We start from the raw sequence: 20619 nt of genomic DNA on the forward strand, positions 1-20619 counted from the left end.
AGCTGACTCCTGGCAATTCCGAACACATTGTCTTATTCACACTTCCTCTGGATTAAACCTTATTTCCTAAACAAACAAAAACCACCACCAACACCACACATACACAAGATACATATACCTTCACTATAATTACAGGAGGCAACTTTTCCTTCGTTAAGTTGTGTCCATTTATCACTCATCCTTCCTGTCTTATGACGAAAAAGGACACGCACAAGCACGCAGTAAACACAAAAAAAAGTGTGAGATAATGTGTGTGCTTGTAGGGGATGGAGAACACTGACACTTATGTAAGAGTGCATATGTTGTTTCTTTAAAACATGTCAGAGCAGCAGTGAAACTCTATGCTTCCCTGTTGTCACAAAGAGCAGGTGGCAAAACAACCCAGGGTGCATTTAGAAAGAACAAGGTGTTCTTTTTTCCCTTGAGTTACGTCCCTCTTGACCCCTTTTAATTTCAAGTAACAACCACTGTTAACATGTTTTCAAGCTGTTTTCTCTTTTTTTGTTCATTGTCAGCTTGTCTTCATGACAAATTCGAAAGGTGGTCTGTCAATATTGTTTCTAACTAAGTAACTGTAGTTTATCATTGTCATTTTTATCTATGAAATGCTTTGATGTAGGTTTTACTCATGAGCCTCAAGGTTATCCAAGTTCCTGAAGGACCGAGGTTATGTTTGAGTTACCACAGTTACTTCACTTGTTACACATTTTCTGTATTTGCATAACATGTTTTGGGGTGTTTGTTTTTCTTCTCACCTCAAATTGTATTCGGACACTAGTATGGGAAAGCATTTCAACTGGTTTCCACCTACAGCTTCAGCACAAACTGAAGACACCAGTTGTTTGTTTTCATCTTGTATACTGTGATTTTTCTAAGTTTGATTTCAAAACTTCCCTTAGACTTTTTCAATCAAGATTTTGTTTTGGTCCTATTTTTATTCATTTATTTTTATTGGTCGTAAATTCAGTTTTGCTAAATAAAACAAACACAAAATACCTTATATTGTTACATCGAAAAAGCACCTACAGTTGGCCTAAAATTTGATAAGGCCAACACTGTATAGGCAATGGCCACATATACACGCACACATAGACACACACACACACACACACACACACACACACACACACACACACACACACACACACAGAGTAAGATTAGATTTTGGGTTGCGTTATGGTCTCTCAAAACTAGTTTGTAAGCAAGCTGTACAATGAAATCAGAAATCAGTTGCGTTTATAGTTGATCTAAACCGACACATTGGAAGGTGGAGTAGAAGGCTGGGCGTCACAGAGAGGTGGCGGGAGGGTGGAAACAAAAATATTGTTCAAAAACATCAAAACCGCGGCTGACATGAAAAGTGCACCGCTCGGCTTCTCTCTCACCTCCACACAACTGGCCAGTCCAGGTGTTAAGTGACACAGACACCCAGTATCAGCTGTCCGGCTTTAAAGTCTGAACTGCTTGTTGTTCTGGAAAGCCCCTTCTCCCACACCTAGCTGACGCTGGATTTAGGCGGGGGTTTATTTCTATTTCTGTAACCTTCCCAAACTGACAAAAGAATGGAACCAAGGGCTGTACTCTCTCTCTCTCTCTCTCTCTCTGTCTCTGTCTCTCTCCCTCTCTGTCTCTGTCTCTGTCCCTCTCTGTCTCTCCCTCTCGCTCTCTATCTCTTTATCTCTGTCTCTCTCTTTCACTCTCTCTCTCTATTTCTCTCTTTTCATTTGTTAAACACCTATTGGTGGCACTGTGAGTGTTTTCGAGGAGAGAGAGTTTGCCTCAGTGCATGGTTAACCCCATAGGTAAATGATATCACGTCTCCCTCCGACCGACGGCCAGCTTTCCAACCCCGCCTCGGAGCGCAGCCATCAGATCAGGCATAAACAGTTTTCATTTCTGATTACTACCGGTCTTGGCAGACCATAAACCAGCCTGTTAGAGTATTAACACCCACAACTTCACCGGTACGCATGACCGGGGTTTAGGTAGCGTGGCGGTACAGCGTGAACATGTAAACAACATCTTGAAAACACAGTTACGAGGCAGCAAAGTGTTAACTTTTCCACCATTTGTTTGCTCCCTTTCGTGCACAACCAGGCACGCACGTCAGCTGACAGGTGGGCACATCTAAGCACAGTCGTATTTCACTGCCTGACTCACCTTTCAGTATCTCTCTCGCTCTCTCATCAAATTTCTCCTGCTCAGTGTTTGAGTCGACACTGCCTTCGAGAGCTCATTGTCACCCGCACAGTTTTCACTCCCGGTTGATGGACAACAATCTGTTTGTGCGAGAGCACACGTGTTTGAGAGTCACTCGGTTCTTAACGTTACCATTGTGCAACAGTTATTCATGCCTCAGAGGGATTATCACTGGCAGAAAGCTCTGCTCTGTTGCTACATCTGAGTTTGTGTTGCTAAATTCCTGTTGTCCACATGGAGGGAAATTTGCCACCAAAATGATAAGCTTGAAGGTTGAGTAACGTATAGCAGTTAAACCCTGAGGAGCGGACTCTGGCACCATGTAACCCTGCAGTCCAACTGGAGGAATACTTTTTACACTGATGCAAATGTTTACGCTTTGCCTACTATTATTTACTCATCAACTAAAAAGTTGTTTATGTTTGTGTGTGTTGCAAAGTAAAGATTTTTTTCAGTTATTTGTGACAAAAGAACTAAATGTAGAGTAAGAGTGCTCGCTGTCTGCGTGTGCTGCACATACTCTCAAAGAATAATGGTGATAGTTAGAAGCAAGGTAGAGAATGTATAGGAACAACACACTGATGGTAGTGGTTCTTTTCAGATTTCATTCTGCTCAGCATGTCACTGTTCACAAAGAGTTTCTCAAAAAGTATATATTTTTGGGGGTTTCTTGGTGAGCAAATTTGTTGTTTAGCAAGTATATGGTACATTTGTCTACCTTATCATTAAGATTGTGATGAAGTGAATGAAAAATTGACATGATATTGTCAGGATGTCTGTACCGAAGCTCATGTCAGTATTTAACTGATTTTATTTCTGATGCAGCTCATTTTACTGGAGAAATCACATGTTAAAGGGACACTAATTGATTTTGCCTGACAGATGCTCCCTCACTCTCAAGAAAAGCCCGCATGATGCTGTTTTTGAGCTCTAGTGCCTATCAGCCTAATGATTCATAAAATGATTAGTTAGATACAAATTATTAAAACCAACTGCAGCATCAGTCAAAGGTCTTTTCTTAACAACACACTCTTTCACCTTTGTTTACTGTTACTACAGCTCTCAAAGTGAGCAGTAGTAGCACATGTAAATCAGTGTCTTTAATTTCTTTATTTTTTTCTTGTTAGTCAACATTGTGATAGACTGAATCTGCATAACTATGATTGCCCATAACTGACTTGCTAATCTAAGCCTCTGTCATCTGTAGAAGAAGCCCAAAGCTAATGAGAGCCCAAAGCTTCTCCTCCTCGATTGCTAGTGTGCTGATCTAAACACAGTGGTGAACAACCAGCTCTTTATGAAGACAAATTTTAAATATTGGTATTTGTTAGCCTGATATTTACCGTAGTGGCTCTTTTAACTTATATTAAACTATTTCTATGTATTGTGTTTCCTCAATTTGAAAATACCCTTTAATCATTCACTTTTAATTACTAATCTTTTTAGTATTTGCTTGTGGAATTCATCTCATTGACAGTATTTTGACCTTTTTGTGGGGGAGCTTCTTGATAAAGATGGCCACAAAGGCCTGCACTTAAGGCATGTCCAGCATTCATTTGATTCAGATAAGGCTTTTATGTGCTGCATTTATCCGGTGCCTTGATGTTATCCATATCTGTGTAGGTCAGGTCAGCACAGCAGGATGAAATGATGAATCACGTAGTACTGGTATGCCAATGAAGGTTGGATTAAATTGAAATAAAGTGCAAAAGGACAGTCCATTTAACGGCTGGCTAGACAGTCACGAGTGTCATGCCTTTGCACTGTTGCCCTCCTTAAGCTTGTATAAGCGTGTGTGGGTGTTTCTCTCTGTGTGTGTGTGTGTGTGTGTGTGTGTGTGTGTGTGTGTGTGTGTGTGTGTGTGTGTGTGTGTGTGTGTGTGGGGTGGGGGGGTTGTGGTGTCTGTGCGCTCTTATTACTCCTCCCTCAGACTAATGAAATGTGTATGTGTGTGTTCTCATTACCCTTCTCCAAGGCTAATGAAGTATGTGTGTGCCAGCATGTGTAAGTGTGTGTGTTAAATTGAACTGCAGTTCTGCTCTGCTGTGTTCAGGCTGTTTCATTAAATGATAAAGTTTACTGATGACTCCAGTGGGATCATTATTTACTTGGCTCTCCATTCATTCCACAGCAGCCACCTCGATCTTTACAAATGACCTGCTGCATAGAAAGACAGAGGGTATTTTGCACCGCAGGTTTAAAGACAAATGACTTGTTATTCACTTAATAGACCGCCGGCATATCCACCGGCATGTTTACACAACCCATTTGCACTTGTGTCCAATATCAGATGTTTACCCAATTTTTTGACTTTGCCGAAATAAACACCCTTGAAAAATAATAAAATAATAAACCTTTTCATCACTTTTTGCCCCAGATATTCAAAACAGAAATTAATTTCTCCTTAAGTAAATAGCCAATCATAAACGATGATGAAGGGATGAAGATGACAAAGCATATGACAGGGCGACAGACTGTTGTTAAGTCAGGGACACGGCTCAGGGCAGTCCAATATTGGGTTTTCACTTGAGTATAAGTAAAAAAAATAAATAAAAAAAAAAAAGGAATTCCACACTTCACCGTCTAAACCCACAAGTTCGACTGAGGGAAAGCAGGGATTTGAGGAAGGAAAGAACACAGTTTGAGAAAGTCTTCCTGACAGTTTGACAGCTCTTGTCAGGCCAACTGAAGCCATCACCTGTCTCATTCTGTCTCTGAACCAATCACATGTCTGTCACCTCTCTATACTCTCAAACATACGACACCTTTCTATAACCTCTTTTGCATCCCTCAGTCTTTGAATCATAACAGCAAATTGCGAGAATATGACTGCCAGCTTGACCCATATACTAAGTGAATTAGTTTTATCATCTACCCGCGTTGCTGTGGTGACAGCATCACCTCCGTTCTGATGTAATCAGGTTTTCAGGTCACGGGTAGCTGTCACTTGGGTATCCCGAGTCATTTTACAGTCATCGAGGTGTACATTAGAGCCACATTTAGAACCATTGTTTGCTTGTACAGCTTAAATCTGTCTAAAACTCTCCTGTTATCTAGTCAGTCACCTGGCATCTCTTCAACTAGCACTGACAGTCCCCTCCTTTATCCTCGATGATGGCAGGTGAGGAAAGTGAGTGATAACCAAGCAGACCTCTTTCTCTCTCCTTCTCTCTCGTTTTCTCTGTAAATTGAGCTGCTACATGACGGTACCATTACCTTCAGCTGCCAGAGCTAAATCAAACACTTAAGTGTCTGAGTGATTACTCACACTCCTCACAAGTGGCCTCATTCTCCCCCCCCTTTTTATTGGTTGCTTCTGTCTCCCCTTTTAGGATGAAATTATTTCCTGTTAGAAATATATGATACAGTGCACTTGAGGTGTTCTTCGTTTGGTTGGTTTGCAAAATAATGAAATGCATATATTGTAATAATGTAGTAAAAAAAAAAGGTGAGGATGACTCAAACTGAGTGCAAATAACAACTGTTTGTTGAAACTTTCTGACAGCTCTTGATGAAATGTATTTCAGGAAGCAGTAATGATACGTGTTAAGCATATAATGCGATATTTCTGTGCACGCATCCGATGTTTTGAACGCATCTTCAAAAGAGCTTTAATCTCACTAAATCACTGCAAATGAAGATATGGATGGCCCTTACAATGTGCTTGTATACAGTGTATTGTGTGTTGTCGAGGGCTTTGATTGCAAATGTTTACATGCTGTGTTTCAGTTTGACCGTCAGTCCCATTCTCGTGAACGCGCTACCTCAGGAACACCTAGATGAACTTTCTTCAAAAGTGGTACAAATGTTTACTTGGACTCGAGGATTAACTGATTCGAATTTGATGGCCAAAGTTCAAGATTACTGTGACAAAACAAAACATGAAAACAATTCAAGCATGCATTTGCTAGTTATGACACAATTCCAAACAATAAGTGGTTTTCATCCAAAAGGTCAAAGGTCAATTAAAAAAAAATTAAAAAAAAAAAAAAAAAAAAAAAAAAAAAAAAAAAAAAAAAAAAGAAGCTTTTCTGGCCATCATTCAACACCGTAACTCGGAAACCGAAGGTCAGATTGTCGCCATATTTTACATTTGATTGGATACTGACTTGGTCTGAAGGATCCATGTTTGACAATTTGTTGCTCCTTTGCAGCAACATCTGTATCATAATCAGCTTCATTTGCCAAATTTCTTCAATCTATTTACAACATACTGTATATTATCTGAATCTGTACAGAAATGGATGTCAACTGCGACTTTACTGGTTGGCATAGGCATACAATTGCAAGGTGCTTATTTTAATTTGTTTTAAGAATATTTAACTGGCTCTTAAGGGTCAAGTTCATTGAAAATCTGTTATATGAATGATTAGTGATTTTTAAAGCCCACTTCGTGTTTAAACATGTATGTTCAATATGACATAGAAACAGCTGAAGCTCACTTATCAGCAGCATATTTAATAAATGTACCATAACCTCTGCAGAAACCGTTTTGTACTACTGAACAACTCATACAGTACTACATATTACATACTGTAATTGTTTTTATCTCTAAAATATTGACACATTACACTGTAAATAGGATGTATTAAGGTGACAGTGAGAAAAGAATATCAGTGGTGAATTTGAAAGAGTTCAGAATTGGACAGATGGCTCTTGTGAGAACTTAAAATCCAACGCGAATACCTGCCTGCTCTTCCTCATGAGCATTGATCATGTTAGACGTGAACTTAATTTTCACACAGTATGCGATGGTTCTGTACTTTTAAAACTTCAGTCCTCATAGAATTTGTTGTGACTCACTCCAGCTGCTGCCATCTCTCTCTCTCATACACAATTACACATTATAGTAAAGCTGTCAGATTACATGTTAATACGGTTTTACTTGGTGTTTGAGGTTCCCTCAAAACAAAAGTTTTCCAAACTTTTTCCATTTGACAATAAATCTTCCCAAAGTGTTTAATTTACATATCTGCCTCTCCTCATTGCCGCGTCTTTTTCCATTCACTGTCCGACTGCTATGCTGCAGCAGCCTCAGCGTGCCACACATTATCATTTCAGAGAACACACACTGCAGCACAGATGGGTAGCATGGTCTCTTTCTGACACATGAATAGGTAAATATTTACCTTCCCAGATTGTCTTCCTTCCACTCTCATCCCTCCATCCTTCTCTCTACACTTCCACGCCACACTCTTTTTTTTTTTCTTTTCTTTTTTTCCTTGTCCCTTTGTTGTCTTTTTTCAGGATTTTTCTGTCCCAGTGGTCTCGCCTTCATCTTATCACGGGGCCCGCTCACAGGCATCTGTTGTGCAAACACACTTGCGTACACATGCGCGTACTTTGAATATATGGCTGGCTGTGTGCGTGTGTGTGGAAACTCATACACACATAAAGCAAACAAAGAGTTGATGATAATAACACAGACAATGGTGTGTTTTATGAAGCTTAATTCATCCCATTGAGGCAGATGGGAGACTGACTGTGTGCTTATCTGGAGTTTTAATTAAAATAATTTAGCCTTAAATGAATGCCTGCTCTCTGTGTAAATCCTAACTCATGATAGCACACTAGGTCTAATGGAGGCTACTGTCTTCAGGGATGTGGTCTCTTTGCCTCTATAGAGCAGGAGGGGAAGTGACAGAGACAAATTATAAACAAACACAAATCTGTTTTTCCACCTTAATGTATTTTGGTTTAGGGTCTTTTATTCTGAAGCAACTGCAGGAATCTCAGCATTAGTCATAAGGTTAGCGACGTGCTGTTCGATATTGAGAAAAACTAGAAAAACATTTTTCCTTTATATGTGAACATCTAATACTAAGGTATTACTTTACTTTCCATTAAAACAGATCATTCATTCTGAGACATTGTCAAACAGAGAACAAATTAAATATTGCTCCTATCAACATACATGTATGATGCAATGTGAGTGATGGACATTAGAGAAATTATATTTTCAATTTAAATGCTACTCGGCAGAAAATATAGAGCCTCATTTTCTCTTGCATACCTACGGTATTTAGAACCCCGGGTTTTATATTACCCTTTTGGATTCTGATTAAATGTGATCATCTGCGATCCCCTTCCTTTATCTTTATACTTTATATATAATTTATGCTTTGTCTCTCCTGTAAATGCTGTATAATACCATCTACATACTACAGTATGTAACACCGTTTACTTCTTCATTTTTGTGGGAAAGAAAACTCTCTGATATCTTTCTCTAGTCAATACCAAACATTAACTCTTTCCCTGTGCCGAACCGTACCACATAATGTCTCATTTGTTAGATCCCATCCTCCTCTGTCTGTTTATCTCCTTTCCACACATCTTTCTCTGTCAGTGTTTTTGGTAAGACTGAATCCAGATCTCTGTATTTATTAGTGAGATAAGTCATTTATTTTCCATGAGAATGTGTTATATCACACATGTCCTCGTTTAATAAGACAGTGCCCCATTAAGACTTACAGTACACAGGAATTTGTAGCAGCAGTTGCAGTAAAAACTATATTTAAGCTCAGCTTAACATGAAATAGGAACAATGACTGTTTTACACGTGTTTTTATGTACTATAAAAATGTGATTTAGAATTGCATAGATGGACATAGCTGAGTTTCAGTCTTGAAGTTTTAAAAATAGCCATCTTCCTGCATCGGTTTAATTGAAAGCAAGTTGAGCTGAAATGTGATCTGTCATCGCTCTTGATTATTCTCCCCTCCTGTCTCCGTGTCTCTGGCTCTCTGTTTCTCTCACACTCAGTTTTTGAAAGGTGAACAATAACAAGATACATTTCTCCTCTCTCTTTTTAACAAGGAGAAGTATCACTGCGGTTCTTGTTCATTAGCATCAAACATCACACCTCTATCACCCTTAGATCTGGGAGAGGCAGAGGTGTCAAAATGACAGTGTGTGTGCGCATGTTGTTTTTTTTACACTCTCAGCCTCCATCTCAGGAAGATCCACAAAAGCCAATTCACACTCGTCTCTCTCCTTGCTCTTTTTGTCAGTGTTCTATCTCCTTGTGTTATTTTACACCCCTGGACTGAATTGTAAATTATTTTCCAGCAATAGTGTCAATTTCTTAGTGCTGCTTTGAGAATGAAAAGGACACAGTGGCTGCCTCTACGTCTTCATCATCACCACCCCCACCACCAAAGGGCCGTAGCAAATTAGATAATGAAGCCCTGTGGAGATGCAAAAGACTCTTATCTATTAAGCTCAGAGAAAAAAAAAAAAACCAAAAAATGCATATTTGTTCATATTGCTAATTTTATTTACCTTCCCTCCCACTGCCATTAATGAAACAGCCTGGGGGAGTATATTGTAGCAATAATATGAGTTTATTCAAACTTTCTTTTATCCTTGTGAGAGAATAGTATTTTTGGTTAATCGATCCCATGTGCTGCAAAGAATTCTCAAATGTAGCTTTTGGATTAAACCTGCACGCCTACCACTTTTGTACTCATGACCCTAATGTGGGTACAAGTTGGCACGGTAGAAAACCTCAGCTTCAAAAAAAGAACTACAGCTTCCTATTTTCAGAACACTTTACTTGATTAATTATTGTAGGAGCCTACAGGCTGCAAATAGCCCTTTGTTTACCTAATAACTTGAAGGATTAAACCATGAATTTTGTGTTAAATACTCAGGGGAGTTAGAACCACTGCTTAAGGGGATCCAAGAAGTTAATTTTAATGACAAATAGAGAATTATTCATTTATTCAGGCAATTTCACCATTCTCTGCAGTTTTTTATTTTTTTAATTTTGTTTTATTTATGTGCTTTTAATTTTCCATTGGGTAGTTGTCAGGCAGATCTGAGAGGTGAAGGATGCCTGTGCCCTCAGGCCATTGGTTAACATTAATGACCATCAACCAATTGGAACTCGTCAATAGGTCAGAGGTTATCATGGGGTTGCAGATGGAGGAAGTTAATGCAATTAAAGATGCAATTTCTCTGTCGATTGCAGAGAAAATGTCTTCACTCTTTTCTTAATATCTCTGTTGATCTGTCTTTCTCTTTGTGGGTTTCTTGATTATGCTCATGCTCATGTTGGTTTCTTGTAGTAATGTCTTGCAGTTATGGATTTTTAACAGAAGATGAAATAGTCATATTCCTATTCATGCGTTTTAGTTCATTGCAAGCTTTTTTTGTGTGTCACACTTCTGAAGCCAAGCTCTTATCGATAAAACAGAAAAAGATTGTAAAACATGAAGATAAAATAAAGGACAGAACAGAAAGAAACCCCATTGAATGGTGAGTTGTCTGTTACTAATAACATCCTGGCGTCTTGTAACAGACTGTTTGCCATGTAACCCATTACATTAATGGGCTTTAGTGTCCCTTCTTTTCCATTGTATCTAAAAGCTTTGACAGACAGCTTGTAATCGATGGCATGGCATGCTTGAATTGAGAATGATTTCCAATTACTACTATTTCCAGTCTGACTAAGGAGAAATAGACCTCTCCAGCAAATAACTGCATCCTCAAACACAATCAGTTGGAAAGCCAGCTTGTCAAAAATAATTTGGATTCCACAGCTCAGAAAAATGTTGTTTCTTGTGGATTTCTCATATTGTTAATTTAGCCCTTCATAGTAATTGACAGTTACTTTAGCTGTCAAAGATGGTGATAAATGCCTTTGGGGTCAAGACCAGTCTTTGAAACTCTACGGCAACATGTCCAAATAGTGTTAATTTCATCGGCAATGTCAAGAATCTCCTCTAAAGATGCCTTGTTTTTCTGACAGGCGGTGATGACCTAGCCTTGGAGTTCTTTGACGATTCATCCAACTGCTGTCAATACAAACAAAATACATGAATGCATTCATTCCCATACCATACTACTGGCCACAAGTAATCCAATGAGCCAGCCGGTCAATAATCAATAGCTAATGATTGGCAGCAGAGGTTACTCAACAGGTGGCTGAATGAGTCCATTGGGACAGGCTTTATTCTCTTTTCATGCTTTTGGGCCTCCAATAGTTTTTCAAAGGTACATATCAACAGTAGGAAAATGTGTTTGGATTACATAATTCACTTGATAGTCGTTGGCGGGTTAATAAATGTTTGACTGCAAATCGTTGTGGTTTTCCATTTGTTTTTAAAAAGATGTATTATTTGTTTTCCCCAAGAGATTCCTCTAGACTCTAGAACATGGAATTTCATGGTTAGTTATGCAACAATACGATGAGCCGCTGGGCCTGACTCACTGAAGTGGTGCAGAACCAAAAGCTGTAGATTGACTTCAATATTTTTCTTTCTCGTGGTATTATTCTATTTTAATTTTGTAATGTTAACTGTTAATGTAAACTTTTATCAGGGGAAGACAACTTCCTCGCAACACCAGAGGTTAAGTGGAAATGAATGAAGGGCATGAAGCAAGTTGTTTTTAAAATGATTTTACAACCAGGAGATAACAAAAACTAAAATATATGATTTAAAATTCCCTCTGTCTTTCTTAGAGTCCCTGGTGTAACCATTGCCACAGACATAATCTGTGGTTTTCCTGGTGAGACTGAGGAAGACTTCCAAGAGACGGTAGACTTGGTGAAATGCTACAGATTCCCCAGTCTCTTCATCAACCAGTTCTACCCCAGACCCGGGACACCTGCTGCCAAGATGGAGCAAGTACCAGCACATGTGGTGAGTGTGTACATGGGGAGATAGACAGAACTGATTTTGGCTAAAGTCAGCTGCTCGGGTGTGAAAGAAATTTGACTGCTTTAATGTGACTGTATTGGCTGAACAACACACTTTACTTTTACACACTAAACATTATGGTTGTAACCATTATGCTTTTGCACAGATAATAACGAAAGTAACTTTAGTGCATGACTGTGTATAATGTTTTTTAATCACAAGGAGCATTATTTGTATCAAAACAAAAAATATGAAGTGACTAACAGCAGTGTTATTCGGGGACAGCATGTAAACAGGCATTCTTTGCTGCCAAACTCAGTGACCCTCCAGACTTCAACCGTTTTGGTCATAACCATGGCTAAACAATTTTGTGCAAATTGGTACAAATGAGTGTTTGAGTTTTGTTACTCCTGTTAGCAAAACCTATTCTACAAACATTCAGGTAGCAGCTCCCTACTTTCGCACAGCACTGACTGTCTCTGCTGCTTGTTAAAATGACAAATATGAGATCATATGTGCTGTCCCCAACTAAAGTGATGAATTGATTAGACAGGCTAAAGTAAAACGGGTCAGGTTTGTGTGCAAGCTGTTGCAGAAACAAAGTGTCATCACAGCATCATTGTCTGCTCTCAGCCTCAGATTGTTGATAAGGTAAAAGAACATCACCGTGTAAGAGCTGTACAATCAGAGTGGACTGGGGTGTTTTGTAGGTTTAACACCTCAACTGGAGTAAAAAGTATTTTCTAGTAAAACCATCAGCCTGATTGCTTCACGTGAATTTCAGTAGTCAAAGTATCCCAGTTAAAAATGTAAATGTGTTTTCAGTAAATGAAGCTGATCAGCTTTCAGTTCTGAATCAGGATATTTAGTATTTGGAGCGAGTAGCTATTGGAAAATAAGGTGTGTCAGAATTAGTAAGCAACTCTTATTTCAGTGTGTAAACACATATTTACTCCACGTTTGATATCTTCTGCAGCTAGGTCTGTATTTATTTTTTGCTATGAATACTAAAATCTTTGAGGATGAAATACGTTTCAGATTATTCAGATTATAGATGCAGGTTGTGAACATTAATTAGGCTGCCACTCTATATTTTTAGATGGCTCTTTTGAGTTTTTGTGATTTTGACGTTTTATTAACTTTCAAAAGTTAAACGGTGAACATAAACATGTTCATGCTCTTTGAAAAATTATTATGACACACAATGCATTGTTGTCCTTTTCTAGGTTCAAAGTACATTTTACACTTCTTTGGTAGTCTTTTAGAGAAGTCAGGTTCTGTGTGTCTTACATATACTGTATTTGTAATTTAAATCTTTACTGTTTACAAAACAGATGTATTCATGTTATTTTATAAATATAATGTGCCCCTTAATCTTCACCAGTGTCCTTGAAAAACAGATGTAAGTGTAGAACTTTGGCGATGTTTGCAAAACCTAAAGTACATGTAGCAAACCACCTTAGCCTTTGGTGCGACTCCTTTCAGGTCATAGAGGAAGTGTAAGCTTTGTGGTGAGTTAGCTAATCTTAATCAGGGGGTAAAAAGCGTCAGCTGACTGTGATTCATGAGTCAAAGCAGCAGGTAAAAAAAATATTTTAAATCTCCAGCAAGCAAAAAGCATTTCCATCGAATTTTGATTTCATTCAAGTTTACAGACTCGTGAGGAAATATTTTACATTTAAGTTGAACTCAGTCATGTATATCACCTTAAAAATGGAATGAATGGAAATCAACTATAACAAACAACGTCTGAGCAGTAATACATGCCTGTTGTAAGTAAAGTTTCTGATACTGCACATGTATCATGCATACACTTTAAGTGCGCACGCTTATTTGCATGTGTATGAATCAAGGAAACATAGGCCGGCCCCCTGTCATCTAGAAATGTAAAGCCTGTTCCAGTTCTGTCATGACTTCTGCATGAATTTTAATATCACTAATCCTGAGAACCATCAAAACTGTATCTGTTTATGCGTGTGTGTATTTGTGTGTGTACAGTATATGTGTGTGTGTTACGATGCTTTGCTGTCCTTTTCAGACAGACAGACTCACATACAGCACTCAAATGAAAGCGCACAGTGTCAGTGTGTAAATGTCTACATGAGTTAAACATTTGACGCTGGCAGGTAACTAAGAACAGAAAATCAAAATTTGATGAAAATGGAGAACATCGGAGCAGGACTGTGTTGGGATGAGCAAACGGACTGTGATAGGATGAAACATGTAAATCAAGGCAACATGCTCCAAAATAATCTAGCTTTAAAGCTTCAATACCTCCTTTCACGAATAATTATCTGAAATATTTATCCCTTAGCTTCCTTAGAAATCTAAATGTCATTAGTTGGACCAATAACATCTTACAGCACTAACACATTGTCCAATGGTGGTTACTGTTTCATTTAAACCACCTATTGTTCTCTGTGTAATCTCCCAAGTTGTGACAGATACCTTCTCTGGCTTTCTCTCTCTCTGCTGCCAAATGAAACTATTAACAGCTAATGAAGCTGTAATTGTGAGTAAAGGTGTGGAAGAGCGAGAATGAGAGCACAGCATTAGCACTCGCATTTTCTTGACCTTTTGTCTCCTAGATCTTTTAAGCTAAATTATTGTTTGGCAGAGCCACAGCCATCTTTGATTGTACCTTATAGTCCCTGGTTTGTAACTGTACTTAATACTCAATTATGTTCAAAATGTTCTAATTTGCCATTTTTCCCCAACATTTTTGATGCATATATTTCGTTAAATAAGGAGCCCTAATTAGAATAAATAATTACTAATTACTGAGCATTGACTTTACTTTAGCCAATCAGCTAGAAGCAGGAACATTTGTAGTTGCTTGCACACGTCTTGCTGTTGCTTAGACCTGCTACACTAGTGTAGTATTCCATCTAATTATGAGGATCCTGTTCCTAAAGATGTTGAGTGACATTATATGCAACAGCTCTCATGATTAAAGTGTTGCCATGATACAAATGCTAAATGTATTTGTGCTTGAGCCCGAAATGTTTTTCTTGACCCTTTCTTTCTTTAGTTTGACCTCCTACATATGCTGTACCCCACATTGTATGTTCTATCTCTTCTTGTACTCCCGCACTCTTTACCATCAAAGTGTGGACTTATCTCTTTCAAGTGGAGTGTCCTCATAAGACATTCTCTTTTTTCTTCCTCTCTTCTTCCTCCTCATTCTCTGAGGAGAAGCTGAGTGTGTCTTTGAGGGATCAATCCCCAGACAACTACACTGCTGCTCCTCTTCTTCCTCTTTTTTTTTTTTTTTTTCTCCCTCTTCTTTTTGGTCTCATCTGGCTTTTGTTGTTAGTATTTTGACATCAGCACAAATCTATCCAAGGCTTCTTGCAGGCAGCTCCTTGACTCTGGCATATTATTGGGTCCTGTGAAGCATTTATATAGACAAATGAGCAGATTTTTTTTTTGAACATTTTAACTATTTTGATTGCTGGTTTTATTGTTTTTGAATGACATTGAGATTTACTCTAAACCATTCAATAAGCTTTGTGAAGTGCGGAGCAAATAATCAGAAATGCAGCCAACAAAAAGTTTTGATTTGTTTTGATCACATGGTCATTCCTGCTTCCCATGTTTAAATATGAGTTAATTGTGAGTATATTTGAGCTTGTCAGAGAATAGTAAAAGGTGAAAGAGAGTCAGAAAAATATGTTCGGGTCCCTGTAACCAGTACACCTGCTTCAGTGGTTAAAGCTGCACTCAACATCACTTCATCAGTCAGCGTGCACCTGTTTTTAAACACACACACACGCACGCACGCACGCACGCATGCACGCACACACACACAGCGAGTGGTGGCAACTAGGCAACATCTAAGCCATGTAGGGTCAGTCATTAATAAAGTGCACCAGATGGTTTGTCTGGAACACAACTGTGTTGAATAGCCACAGGAGGGATGGATGGAGAACTAGATGGAGTGGGAAGGGAGGCCTGAGATAGAGAAAGAAGGTAGGGAAGGAGGAAGGATGGGAAGAAATGCTGAGAGATAGGTAGATGGAGGGAATTATGGGAGTGAGAGAGAACCACGTATAGGTAGGGCTGCCTACAATCTTCTAAATGTGACAGATCATAGGTTAGGACGTGGTCAGTCGTACAGTTTGGCTGTGATGTCAGTGGTCAAAGTCTGTGGTTTCACTCTGTGGGAAGCAGATATGAGAGATTACAATGGTATTTTCCCACCACTTAGTTTTAATGAGAAGGAAAGATTTTCAGACTCACCAAATTTCGTCTATTGTGTGTTTTGACCTTTCAGTTGGATTATCATAATGTAATTTTCTGCTACTGGAAAAAGTAAAAAAAAAAAATATATATATTTTCTTTGTTTTGCAAGAGCTGGTATTTCCCCCTGCACTCACTAAAATATTATTTCTCTGTAGGGATATGTTAAGTAGTGATTGATGGCTGCTTGTATATTTTGATCATTTGACCCTGCAAAAATATTTGGAAATATCTAAGAGAATAACTAAAATACAAATCTGAGATCGGATGAAAAATGTAATGTCAGTGTGTAGGAGAAATAATGAAGAAACCATTTTTTGCAAGTCAGATCTTTCCACACGTTGCTGCTTGAGCACCCAGGTTGCGGGTGACAGTAAATACTTACTTACCATTTAATATCTGGTCATGTCTATAATTGGTGATACTTTATTTTGATTTGATATTTGGCAGTCCGAATTCCAGCCATCACAAAACATATATTTGTTCAGAAAAACACATTGAGCAAGTGACTGCAGCAGAGAAAACACAGGGCTGGAGAACATCCACCTGTGATGAGGTCCAGGTGTTTCATTGTGTCTGTAGGTCTAACTTATTACCAACTATAACAGATGATATATGAGAGAAGGCCGGATGTAGGGAAGAGGCAGATGGAAAGAATAGGAGACCACAGGGATGATGGGATGGAGGGAGAGAAGGGCGCATGTTCAGAGTAAAGGGATGTGAATGTTATTAGCTTGGATCTCCATAATCATCCCCAGGTGACTAGAACTTAGCCTTGATAAATGGACTTACTGAGTGGAAGGTGTGTGTTTGGATGTCTGTTGGTAAGGACGAGTTGAGAATGAGCAGCTGCAGGAGAGAAAGAGAGAGAAAAAAAGCGATAGAGGGGGAGATTAGCTGTTCTAGTGGGACAGTGTTTTTAATTTCCCCAGGTTGTAATTGGTTAAGAACTCTATTACCCATGAGGCACCAGTGCAGCAGCTGTCAAAGTGAAACAGCTGGCCAGCCACTAGTAGCTCCATCTTCTAGCTTCACTATCATTTATCTACGCCTGGACACACAAAAATGTGCATGGACACACACACACACACACACATAAACACACAGACAGACAGACAAATACATTCATACTTTTTCCCCACTCCCCACATTCCAGATGAAACTCACTGGCATGCATTATCAGGGGAGATAATAACACTTGTTTAAAGGCAGTCTAACAGGTTTTAAGGTTGAGTTAATGGTTAAGTTGCTGTCTGGGGCCAGGTAGGGCTGCACTTGATTAATGAGCACCTAGTCCACTAATAATGGAAGAGCTAACACACCGCATTTTAATGATAACATTTTTTGCTTGCCACACTCAAATGAGTTTTTTTTTTCACCTGTATAGGTCATCATGCTGTTTATTTCCTAGTTTTAACAGCCCAGAGGGACTGATAGTAACAGAGTGTGAAAAATAAAGATCTCTGTTCAGGATGTGCCATATTGTATCTTTCACTATAAAACCGGTATAATCTTAATATCAGGAATACGATTCCTATTTTTATAATGGCAATTCGACTTATTGATGTAACTTAAGTCATAACGTTACATGGTTTGATTTAAAGTGCCTCCGTAACTTATGTGCAGCAACAGCAAGAACGGCTGAAACCTGCTGCACATTGAAGGAGTTAGTTCCAATAAGAGAAGTGTGGCAGTGCTTACAACAGATCAGATGCACATATAAATGTTAGTTTTTACTGAATATTTGAAAGCATACTGTAACATGTATGCTATAAAACTATATAACACCAATATTGTTGCAGTTATACTTTCTTTAATTTAATCAAATATTTTTTTGTATTTTGCCAAATAACCTGAAATATTGTGACATTATTTTAAGGCAATATTGCCCACCCTGTATGTCTTTACTGATGTTACTTTACCGTGGATTTATTTAGTTAATGCTGAAGAAGGGTAATAGCGGTGAGCAAAGCAAGCACAAAAAGTTTGATTGAAAGAATTGTTTAAATGTTTTAAACCACAAGGCACTCAGTGTAATTGTTAATATCATTTCAACACTTTACTACAACTTCATCAAAAAGAGTATGCTGGTTTTAAGTGACATGAAAATTAAAACTAATTTCAAAAATGATGTTACATATAAACATTTAAGATGATTTTCCCATATTAGATACTGGATCAAATGATAAAACACAGGTTTTTGGACAGAACTTTCCTACAGAGACGCGACTGAAATCTTACCTGATATGACTCAAAGTCTGTTGTTTCTTATTCAAAATGAGGATCAGCTTTATAACAGTTCATATGTTGAGAGTGATCATTTCCTGCTTGTGATCATGTTCTTTTCTTCATTTATCTTATTACAGTGCTTGAGCCTGATTAGATAAGCCAAATGCAATGTTCACTTATGAACAATTTACAGTAGTTTACTTTTTTTCCATGTCAGTTATCAGCACATCTTACACATTTCCACATATTTAGAAAATGATATGTCAGTGACCTATGCAGAGAGAAAGAAGTCACAAACACCACAGTGTGCCCACTCTCTTTGTCATGCTTTAGGAAGTGTTAATCCTTCAGTGAAACCACCACACACACATTATGCCCAAGGTTGTTCTACTGTAGAAGTAATGTAACACTCAGGCTCTGTAGCACTAACATCTGTCTGTCATTAGGGCACATACTGGTGAGCTAGGAGGAGATTACAGTACAGGCAAGATCACTGTTACCTTGCCCAACAACACACACACACACACACACACACACACACTTGGGCATACATTTCTACTGCCTTATGTCAGGGAGTCACGCATTCAGCACTTCTTTGAATTGGTCAAACATGAATCCATTACATTTGAAAATATATTGTGCATCTTGTGGACAGGATTTATAACAAACCTTGACCTCATACAAAATTATGACAGTTGTAACTATAAATTCAGTCTCTTTATCAGTACGTGCACAATTTTGGATATAGTTTTTGGTTTTTAGCTGCGGAAGCGAGTATCGAGTATCTGAAACCATTACTTCCTGGTCTAAATATTGAATCTTTTCAGGTTGTGTCATTAATCATCACTAAATCATATCTTAGTCAGGGTATTTGCTTCTCTGCATTGTGCGGGTATTCCTATAATACACAATATGCTTTTTGTAGGTTGTTTAAGCACTTTTCATAGTGTTTGCTTCTGTCTATAAAGCTCTTCGGAATTTGTGTTTGAGTACAAGTGTCTGCGTCCATGTAATGTCACGTCCCGTTAGATGCAGCATCCATCTCTGGTGACAACAACAGATGGACGTCATGATAACAACCATTGTTCATCATCACTGCGGTGACAGGTCCACAGACACGTACACACAGTGGGTTTTGCATTGCTGGGTTGTCACTAACACAACCTCGACAGCATGCAAGATTAACTTCTCTAGCTGATGGATCACGCACACATACAAACGCACAACAGCGAGTGGGTTTCTGGTGTTCGGACTTCACATAGAAATATATATATTTATATATATCAGCTTTTGCACACTCTTTAGTTAATCTCTTAGAATGAAAGATATGAAATAGAAAAGATAACACTGATTGGCTGAGGGGATAGCATGTCTACCTGGACCAGTGGCAGGTAAATGTTGATTTAATGTGTGAATGTTCTAGTTGTATTTTCACAACCAGGTGCAGTTTTTGTGTTTTAGTACATTTTTATAGAAACTGTTCACAAAAAAAAAAAAGGGTTTGATGACAAATTCTTTGTTTAGCTAAGTTTTGGAAGAGTATAAGTATATTTATTAATCACGTGACCTCCTGTAATCCAGATTGCCAATTTCTAGTTTACAAACTGAAAGCTAACACAATGCAGAGTCTGTCTGTCTCCAATTATAGAAGGCAGTGCACCCTTACAGATCATTCATGGCCTCTTTCACCATCATCTTGCTTCTAATTTGCTAGTTTGCAGATCTCCACCTCCCCAGTGCAGCTTTCTGCCAGTAGTTCCAGATCAATTTCACAAGTAAAAGGGTCGTTCTTGCTCAAGGGCCCCCCCGACAGCAGCTGTTGTGGGATAATGAGAGCATTTCTTATTCACTTTCATTTGGCCAGCTTGGCCACTCTAGTCTGGGGATTTAAACAAGGGATGCGCACCTCCTGAACTAAAGTTAGGAACATGACATGAGAAAACTGCAGGACGATAGGATTACAAGTAATAAACTGAGGTTTCCTTCACATCCATCCCTGTTATGGTATGAAACTGGGAATGGATCGGTCTTTCTCTCAACATTTTGTGTCTTTTTAAAATAATTTTAGTTCTATCTGTCTCTTTTTTTTTTCCTTTTTCACTTGTCTCTTTCTTTGTCTGTTGTTGTCCTTTGAATCACCTCGTTTTTGGCTTGTTTTCACACTTTTGTCCATTTTGAGTGTACAGCTTGTGTTGTCTGTGAGTCAGTGTGTGCACTTGCAAGTGAACTGAATACATTCTGCTGGGTATTCATTGGTGGTTGAGAAAGCCTTACCTGCAGTTACACCTGTCTTTAAGTTGTGCGC

General features: G+C 38.6%; 1 protein-coding gene across 2 annotated transcripts in view; it reads left to right on the forward strand.

Annotated features, from left to right (window-relative positions):
- Positions 1-20619, forward strand: part of cdkal1 (CDK5 regulatory subunit associated protein 1-like 1) — a 223034-nt gene that overhangs the window by 146811 nt on the left and 55604 nt on the right. For both annotated transcript variants that reach the window (XM_069143201.1, XM_069143202.1), the window contains exon 11: positions 11666-11846. In XM_069143201.1, coding sequence (XP_068999302.1) covers positions 11666-11846 — 181 coding nt within the window. The remainder of the gene's footprint in view (positions 1-11665; positions 11847-20619) is intronic.

This window comes from Embiotoca jacksoni, unplaced genomic scaffold (assembly GCF_022577435.1).
Source record: "Embiotoca jacksoni isolate LCO1_2020_lvr unplaced genomic scaffold, fEmbJac1.0.p SCAF_11, whole genome shotgun sequence".
NCBI classification, from domain to species: domain Eukaryota; kingdom Metazoa; phylum Chordata; class Actinopteri; family Embiotocidae; genus Embiotoca; species Embiotoca jacksoni.